General features: G+C 46.4%; 1 protein-coding gene across 1 annotated transcript in view; it reads right to left on the minus strand.

Moving 5' to 3' along the window:
- The window catches only part of vstm2b (V-set and transmembrane domain containing 2B), a 33,030-nt gene extending 27,444 nt beyond the window's left edge, over positions 1-5,586 (minus strand). Inside the window, exons 1-4 of the mRNA XM_063188827.1 lie at positions 5,514-5,586; positions 4,602-4,789; positions 3,771-3,800; positions 2,549-2,951 (exon numbers count right to left, since the gene is read on the minus strand). Coding sequence (XP_063044897.1) covers positions 2,549-2,951; positions 3,771-3,800; positions 4,602-4,789; positions 5,514-5,586 — 694 coding nt within the window. The remainder of the gene's footprint in view (positions 1-2,548; positions 2,952-3,770; positions 3,801-4,601; positions 4,790-5,513) is intronic.
- Between the last annotated feature and the right edge of the window lie 4,414 nt (positions 5,587-10,000).

The raw sequence follows: 10,000 nt of genomic DNA on the forward strand, positions 1-10,000 counted from the left end.
CACACACACACACACGCACAAACACACACACACACACACACACACACACACACACACACACACACACACACACACACACACACACACACACACACACACACACACACACACACACACACAGACAACCTCTTTGAGGTAGCCCTTTTTACCCAAGCCAGCTCATCAGGCCTCCAAATGAGAGCCCCCTCACTAAGCAGCGTGATCGGGCTGGCTGCATGACCAAGGCCCCGTGTGCCAGACACGAGCTGCCGGAGAGGAGCGGGCAGGACATTTAACCTGCTCCAGACAACTCCCCTGCACACCAGGGGTGAGTTTCTCAAAAGGGAAGTTGTTAGCCTGTTAGCAACTTCGGTAGTTGCCAATGGGAAAATGCATTGAAAGCAACGAAGTAGCTAATGTAGTAAGCAACTTTGGTTTCGAGAAATTCACCTCAGGAGCCAAGACTAGCCTGCCCAAGCCCATGCCCATGCCTGGCATCGACATCGACATCGACGACACAAATCCACATCAAGACAAAAGTTGCTTTGATTTTTTTTCCTGTGTTTCCAACAATGACACGATGAGACTTTGATTTTTTACGTGCCTCCAAGTTCTCTGACATCCATGTTCGTTGGCAGGCCTGAACGTGATGGGTTCATTCACCCCCCTCTTGTCTGGCGCTACACATTATACAGACTAACTCTATGCCCAAGGCTGTGATGACTCTTTAAAAGGCAGACGAGCCGGCATGCGTATGAATGCTCTATTGGCTTATTCATCCATTACATTACATTGCATTATACTTAGCTGATGCTTTCATTTTTATTCAAAGCGACTTACAATTAATATTTGTCAGGGTATTGGTTACAGTCCCAGGAGCAATGTGTGGTTAGGTGCCTTGCTCAAGCGCACTTCAGCCGTGGATGGAGATGTAGGGAGAGGTCAGGGGGGATTTGAACCTGCAACCCCTAGATTGAAAGACCAACTCTCTAACCACTAGGCCACGGCTGCCCAATCCACATATGCTGCAGGTGAAGGTTAGAGCGTCTCTGCTGCAATAAGCCTTTGTTGATAGAGTGTGGCATCTGAGTACTGTACTCTAAGGCATTGTTTCCCAACCAGGGGTACGGGTACCACTAGGGGTACGCGAGCACACTGCAGGGGGTACGTGGAAAAAATAAAAAAATGCATGGGGAATAGTCACATTGCCATAATAGAGCATGAGTGAGGGGTACTCATCAGGACAAAAAGGCTTAGGGGGTACACAAGACAAAAAAGGTTGGGAAACACTGGTCTAAGGGACCACAATGGAAAGAAGTCGTGGGACTTTTTTTATGTCCCTGTTTATTTATTCATTTCAATGTATGGTAACTGTTGCTATAGAGTGTTTTTTTTTCATCTAATAGATGAAATAAATGCATTCATTCATTCATTCTTTTTTCCTCAACAGCACACAGGCATTCAAGTCTTCATGTATCTATGACTGTAAAGATTCTCACATTCATCATTAATCCGTCATGTTCGTCAAAAGAGTTGTTGTCAGAAACTGGATGTCAATGGCAGCTTGAAAATGCTTCACCTTGGATGGACTACCTTTCTGCGTTCTGCCTTTGTTGCAATTCCAGCACTCCACCTCGATTACAATTGCAACGTTCCACCTCTTCCTACTTCTCTCGGAATGGAGCCAAGCAGGGCCATTGACATTGACAACATTGACGACTGGGGCCCGCGACAAAAGGGCCTCCCTCTCAATTCAGCATATAATGTAATGGGGTTCCCTTTTCCCTGCGTGGGCCTGGGACAACTGACCTGTTTGTACACCACCACCACCCCAACCGGCAGAAGTGGCTGACTAGCCCCGGATGTCTTATCTCTGCTGAGTGCAAAGCCACACACCTTGTCAGACACACACACAGACACACAGCTGTGTTTCCTAAATACCACAACTCATCTGCATAATTAATGTTCCACATGATGAGATTTTTGCTGGTGACTCCTTTTCATTTCCATATTGCACCTCCAAGCACATTTTTTGGGGGGTATGGATGGGGGAAAAGTTCCCAATAAGGAGCTACTCACCAAGTCTGCTTATTTGGAAAATAGCAGTACATTTGGGCAGCTTTACATCATAGGATGTATCAAAATGCATAGCACACATTTTTTTGTGTGGCTATGCACCCCCACCCCCCTGAATGTTGGTAATGGCACAACAGTCATGCCATAAGCCTAGTAATGGAGTACTCTGTGTCATCGGGTATATTTCGTTGTATTCTAATGAGGACTTTTGATGGATCATGATGATAGAAAAAAAATCCAGGTATGAAGCTTGCCTTGCCCAAAGACACATCCGGTATGGAACTGCCACAGAAGAGCAACTAGACAGACACAACTATTTTCAAGTGAGTATTCCTCCGATAAAGAGGCTCTGGTTATTACTTAGTGTTGCGAGGTCACGCACTGCTTGCACAGGAAACTGAAGATTTTTTTTCAATCTCCGTGCGCCCAGCGACCAAGTGTGTTGCAATTCACAGAGTCGCCCACTGGGTGCCACTGTTGAACTTTCACTTACCGGCTCCGTGCTGCTGTCGGAGTATGGCCGCATTACCGGGCCGCGGCGAAGCCGTGGACTTTGCTGCAGAGGCTGTTGTCGTGGTGGAGGGGGAAACAGGACCATTGCCGGCCAGAGGAGGCACCCACGGCTTTCCCTGACCCTGATCCACCTCTGAGATGGCCCGTCCCCCGGCCGCATTATTGTTGTTCCGCAGGGGTAAGCCGTTTTGGATGTGAGACACGGCCTCCTCGTTCACCATGCCGTCTCGCGGGTTGACCCGTAGAGTGGCCTGGACTTTGTATTCCTGAGTCTCTTCAGAGTACAAGTCTGAAACGCGGCACTCGTACACACCCTCGTCATCCTTGCGTACGTTGGAGAGGCTTAGTTTGTGGGAAATAGCGTTGCCTTGGACCCTCACGGTCTAGAAACAGACATAAGAAAGAATTGTAAATCGCAGGTCAAATGCTGTCAAGGTTGTTTGCATCTGAAAGCACACTCCGCTTTCATATTGAATAGTTCCGATGAGAACATGTTGGTCTCTAGATAGAATAGATTAGGACATGAATGTAGTGCGTGGGTTTGACACAAGATTGCCTGAGAGGAAATTGCACTGTCCATGTCGTCACATAACACTGTGAAGAGGCTCTATACATCTGGTCGACTACGAGTGTATTTTAATCCCAAAAGACTCGTTTCACAGTGTGTTGTATACTTAACGTAAAATGTAAATAAAGCACGGAGTAGAAATGTACATGAACCTCACTTTAGTCAGTAGGCTACAACTATCAAGAAGGCACTTCATTTTCGTATGGTAACAACTTGTGGTCTGTTTTTATTCCACCATATGAGAAATGCAATCAGTAGGCTAATATTTTTCAAGTTTGTGAACAATGGTGGAAATTAAAGGACAATTTTACTCGGTAACATTTAAGAAGTGCTTGAGTAGGGTTGTCCACTAAAGCCTACAAAGTAGGCTAAACAATAGGCGGAGTATTTTGCGTCAAACAATGTACATGATTAACGCAGGCTTGACGTCTCTGGCGACTGAGGGGAAAAAACAATGAACGTGATTAAATGTCTCTTGACTGAATGCAAATTGCCAGTGACCAGAGTTCATTTGCCTAAAGAGGTGTTGACCACATTCTTAACATAAACAATTGCGGCAATTGTTTTCAACATCTTAATTAAATACCCCTGAATGAATAAGAAGGTTTAACAAAACACAGGATTTGATACGTACGCTTATTTTGGTAGCATCCTTGGGAGCCGCCTGAAAAAGACACATTATGCATTAGAACTTGTATTATACATTTTGTAATATGAGTAAATTAATTGCAGGGTTTTGGAAGTTGTCGTGTTTATTCTGTGAATATAGCACGGTGTAGCATGGGCCGTGTTCTGCTTTCAGCACCATGGACAGCAACCGCGAATTGCAGTGCTGTGGAAAGCAACAGCTGAAAATAACCTTTGGAACTGATGAACTGGTGGAAATGCGATTGAAAAACATTAGCCATTCATTATGCGGCAGCATGTCAAAATATAATTAGCATTGTCCGGTGTGTCTGCTTTTAATGTGGAAGCATAAACACGCACCCCTAGTTGACGCTGTATTTTTTTCCCCAATGAGAACATATACGCGGTCTGCATAGAAATCCTCATTGGACTCATCCTAAAGCCCAACAAGTGGTCTTTGTATCTTTCAGCGTGAGAGCCTTCCCTCATCCTTTCCCTCCCAGCTCACAGCCAGGCAACCACCATGGCAGAGCGTATAGGGAGGGAGGTGGGCATTTTGTGATAGACCCGGCTGTGTCTGAAATGCAGTGCTTTTATGTCACCAGATAAGTGCACTGAGATCAATAGAGGACGCACACTTTCCCCCATTATTTAAAACCCCACAGCATTCCACCACAGACACGGAGAAAACAAAGCCCGAGGTCTGGACTATAGAACATTCGGCTCATTACGGTTCAGAGGTGCCATGGATTGCTGAAAGTAGAATAACGGGGCTACACGGCGCGGCAGGGTTGAGCTCTGTAACCAAAAAAGAAAAAGGCGTCTGTAGCGAGATTACCTTGGCTCTGCTCGCCGTGGCGCTAATTTGCAGCTCGTGTGCAAGTTCTCTTGGGGCTGCCTCCTTGAGGTACCACCACTGGATCTCCAGGGAGAAGGGTGAAGCGCCAACAGCCCGAAAAGCACACGGCATCTCTATGTCTTCCCCCTCGTCGACGCTTACATCTTTGGGCACTTCAGTAAATGTTGCTAATGCAGGGAGGGGGGAAACAAGGGGCAATGGTTAATTTGCACAACAGGACAGAGCACGACGAAGGGGACGGATGGACACTTGTCGACATTTCAAACCAACACATCCGCGCTTTGCCAAACACAAGTGTCTTTTTTTCTGCCGTGTATTTTTCTGTTATGGACACTGTGCCTGTGCAGGCAAATGAGTGCAAGAGTGAATTACTGGACAAGGGGACTTGGAGACTTGCGTAAATTGTGTATGAGTGTGCATAGGTCTTTCACAGAGATTGCGCGCGCGGGCGTGCGTGTGCATATTTTCCCCTGTGTTTGATGATGAAGAGGACCAGGACTCTTCAAGACTAAATTTTGTTCAGCATCAAAATATTTAATAGCTTTCTGGTCTAAAGTTCATATGTATATATGTCGACACTGTATTTTTTCCCTCATCAAATAAGCACTGCTGTAGAAGTACTCGTATAGACTAGATGCGGGTGTTTGGTACAGCCTGCCATAATCCAATCAAGTCTCCCCTTTCAGGCGTTTAATCCCTAACATAAAAATACAATTCCGACATAAAAAAAACAAACATGTAAGTCAGAACAATCCCATATCATACATCATGTCGTGCACTGACAATAAAGATATAGTCTTTTGAACTATGACTTGGTTGGTTTAATATAGTCCTACGCAACATTGGAATTACTGACACGCTGCCAAGAAAGGATAAACCAACTTCACTTACCGTGTACATAGAATATCAAGGGGGCATTAAGAATCAAATAACACAGGACACCGTAGAGTCCTCGTTTTTCCATCTCATAAATACGGTGGGGATATTAACAAGGAGTGAAAACGGTCATTTGACCTGGAAAAAAATTATGGCACCATCTCCACAGTGAAGTAGTCCGTTGTCCTTACGTTTGCCTACTCTAATCTTCAAAAAGGTTTGGTGTACTTTAAAAATCCCCAAAGGTTATTGCGTACTCCAAATGATTTCACCTCTGTCGGACAATACTGTACAATCCAAAAGGGACAGACCAAAAGACCCCGTTATACGTAAGTGTTTCTTATGCTTTCTTCTTTGTTGATATCCCTTTATGGAAAGGTTCCGTTTATTGCCCGGTGTTCTTCTCAGCGAAATTCAACTTCTCTGCGACAGAAACAAATAGGCTCATTCTGCTTTCCACAATAGGGGAAGCTTTCCCATATTCTTTTAAACCACCCATCACAAAATCATCCTTCGTTCGGCTTTCAAAAAAAACCCAACGACCTTAAGAGAGCACGAGAGAAAGATTCCCCCTTTTTTGATGTTTCTGCAGCAGTGTCGAGAGAAGCTGGATCATCAGTCGATAGTTCCCGTCTGCGAGAGCAGCCCCGTCTTCTGTGTGTGTGAGCGCATAGCAGGGAGAAGGCGCTTTGGCATTTCCAAACCCACGAGCTCAGTGTAGCATGCGCGCGCGCCACCACCACTGACAGCCTGACGAGCACACTGGAAGCCGACCAAGCTTCTCGTCGCGCAAATCAGCATACGGCCCAACCTATGAGCGGGATCTTTCACTAACTGACGTCCGTGCCTAGTGCTAGCCTCAGATATGGCTTATTTAGAAACAAGATGACTCACATTGTTGTCTTTTCTGAAATCAACAAGACAGGCCTGTCTACAGGACCCTGTCTACAGGATTTTCGTCTATGTAGAACCAAAAGAAAAAAGAAAAAACAGAGACTGAGGATCATCTTTTTTTGTTGAAGGCATTATCAGACTCCCACCCCTTTTTGTTAAAGTCAAAATGCAGTGAGTGTGCCTTTCCGTGTGTCTGGCAGTCATGTCATCCGCATTATATCCCGTCTCAGTGCGAGAATAAAACACATCATCTCCATTTTATATTTCAAGTGAATTATGTCAGCATACCTTTGTGCCCACATCCGCAAATGTTCCACATATCACAGACATGTGGAAGGAAATGTTTTTATTTTATTTTAAATAGTGTCTATTTTATTACTTTTGTATGAGGACCTGTCTAAATCTGAACCTTGTTTTAATGTTATTCAGACACCAATTTTTAATGGATGTGTAATGGAATGAATGCTGACAATGTTTTCTCAGTTTTCACATATAGACCTACAGTAGGCCTACATTTAAATCATAGATAGTGCACACAGTAAGTGCTTGAATGTCAGTGTGAATTTCCAGTGGCTGGTGAGCTGCATGCATGCTCAACCAACCTCATGCACAGCCACCCAGCATGATTATTTACACTACGCTGCCATGCACTTTGTGCAGTTCCATGCCACCACTGCGCCACTTCGTTCCGTGCCACCATCATATGACTCAGCATGGCAAGGCATGGCATATGTGGCCATGGTCGCTTGAACCAATGTCAGAGAATATTTACCATCAATTATACATCACTTCCAACATAATTCCGATATTATTCATGTACCCTTATTGTAAAGTGTTACCGACATTTTATTGGATATTAGTCCAGAAGATGGTACAGGGGCTATGATCAACCCCTTAGTGCAGAGCCTAGATTATAACCATACTGTCACCAAAATTGTGTTGGCTTTGTCTAAATCTGTTACTTAAGGCTCTCTGTACTGTCATAGCAATGTTGTTATGATGTAGTTAAGTATTTTCTGCAAATGGTGAATAGGCCCACCGGCGACCCCATCTGCAGTAAGAGTCTACTAAATGAAAAACAGAGCATCTCTTGAAGCTCTGTGTCTCGTTAAGATGAGGTTTTAGCTGTTGGGATTGATAGGGATATAGTGAGCCATTACATAATGAACAACGCACAAAATCAATTATATTATAGCTAGCCATCCATAACGTCTTAGCGAGCGCATTACCCATATTATAATAGTTTAGGTAAGGATTAGTGTTGCACCGGTACCGATACCAGTATCGGTATCGGTATCGGCCCGGATTGACACTAAAATTGTGGTATCGGTGAGTACCAACAAATAGGGCACCGATACCATTTACAGATGCTTGTATGACACTTGAATGCAGCCTTGAACTTAGTTATTTCATAGAGGTATTTAAAAAGTATAAAAAGTTCCTCTGGATTCACTTTGTATTAGTCTTTTTTCTGTTTCACAAAGGTAGGCAGCAGCCTGACAAAGCCATGCAACGATTTTATATCCAAGTAGTAGCTATGCAGCCCTCATATACATTTTCAAATAGAGTGGTATCAGTATGGTATCGGTATCGGCCGATACTGCACAGCCAGTTATCGGATAACGGTATCGGGGTCAAAACATGGTGTCGGTGCAACACTAATTCCTACCCCCCACACGCACCTCGGCCTCCCTTCTCCCAATGCTCTAATTTTGCTCCCCTACAGTACACTCCCACCTCAACGCCCTACTCCCATACCCCCCCTCCACACACACACATTCCTCTACACCCCGATTCCCATGGTCCTCTCTCTCTCTTTCTCTTTCTCTCTCTTTCTCTCTCTTTCTCTCTCTCTTTCTCTCTCTCTCTCTCTCTCTCTCTCTCTCTCTCTCTCTCTCTCTCTCTCTCTCTCACACTCACACACTCACACACACACACACACACACACACACACACACACACACACACACACACACACACACACACACACACACACACACACACACAGACACCTCCTCCCCTCCTGCCCTCCTCCCCTCCCCATCCATGCCACCCCACCTCAGCTCCAACACCACCCCACCTCAGTCTCCACTCTACCCCACCCCACCCAGCCCCCACACCACCTCACCCCCCTTCAGCTCCCATACTACTCCACCACAGCCACCACCCCACCCCAATTCAGCCCCCACAATATCCCACCACAGCCACCACCCCACCCCACGTCAACATCCCCACCCCACCCCACCTCACCACCCCACTTCAGCATCTCCACTACAACCATGCCTGTTTCCAGAGGCCCCCACCCCACACCAGTGCCATGCCTGTTTCCAGAGCCCCCCACACCACCCCAGTCCCATGCCTGTTTCAGAGGCCCCCACACCACACCACACCACACCACCCCACACCACACCACACCACTCCACCCCAGTCCCATGCCTGTTTCCAGAGGCCCCCACCCCACACCACCCCACCCCACCCTAGTCCAGTCCAGTCCAGTCCTATGCCTGTTTCCAGAGGCCTGGGCTAGTGCTAGAGCAGCAGACTAAGCCTCAGGCTGAATCATAAAACAGCCCTCCCAGCTGCCTGCCAATAATGCAGCACTTGTTCCCAAAACCCCTCCCATCACATCACAGCCTCACTCACCCAGCGTCACTCAGGCAGTCTGTGGGCGACAGAGAGCAGAGAGGGAGAGAGAGAGAGAGAGAGAGAGAGAGAGAAAGCGAGAGAGAAAGAAAGCAAGAGAGAAAGGGTGGGAGAGTGAGAGAGAGAGAGAGAGAGAGAGAGAGAGAGAGAGAGAGAGAGAGAGAGAGAGAGAGAGAGAGAGAGAGAGAGAGAGAGAGAGAGAGAGAGAGAGAGAGAGAGAGAGAATGAAAGGGTGGGAGAATGAGTGTGTGTACGTGTGAGTGTGAGACAAGGAGGGAGGGAGTGAATGAGAGGTCAGAGGGAGAAAGATAAAGACAGACAGAAATGCGAAGACAGAAAGCCTGGGAGAGAGAGAGAGAGAGAGAGAGAGAGAGAGAGAGAGAGAGAGAGAGAGAGAGAGAGAGAGAGAGAGAGAGAGAGAGAGAGAGGTGGGATGGAAAGAGATAAAGACAGAGAGGAAGCCTGGGAGGAAGAGGGAGAGAATGTGAGGGAGAGGAAAACGAGGTGTGTGTGTGTGTGTGTGTGTGTGTGTGTGTGTGTGTGTGTGTGTGTGTGTGTGTGTGTGTGTGTGTGTGTGTGTGTGTGTGTGTGTGTGAGAGACAAGAGAGAACTTTGGTGTGTGTCTGTGTGTATGTGTGTGTGTGTGTGAGAGAGAGAGAGAGAGAGAGAGAGAGAGAGAGAGAGAGAGAGAGAGAAAGAGAGAGAGAGGGAGAAAGAAAGAGAGAGTAAGAGAGATATAAAGGGAAGAGAGGAGAGGGAGGATAATAGAAAGGCAGAACAGGAAAGGCTGGCAGGGATTATTCCTATTTTATGTTATGGGCAGTACAGTGCGTTTATTTTTAGCTGCTTCCCCAGAACATCTGTCAATAGATTTTGAATAAGTCAGCAGGGGGGGCAGGCCTGACCCTGATGCCCGCCCGCCGCTCTTCAAGGATTTCCTGCTCCGCTCCACACGTCTTTTTCTG

The sequence above is a fragment of the Engraulis encrasicolus genome, chromosome 22 (assembly GCF_034702125.1).
Source record: "Engraulis encrasicolus isolate BLACKSEA-1 chromosome 22, IST_EnEncr_1.0, whole genome shotgun sequence".
Classification (NCBI taxonomy): domain Eukaryota; kingdom Metazoa; phylum Chordata; class Actinopteri; order Clupeiformes; family Engraulidae; genus Engraulis; species Engraulis encrasicolus.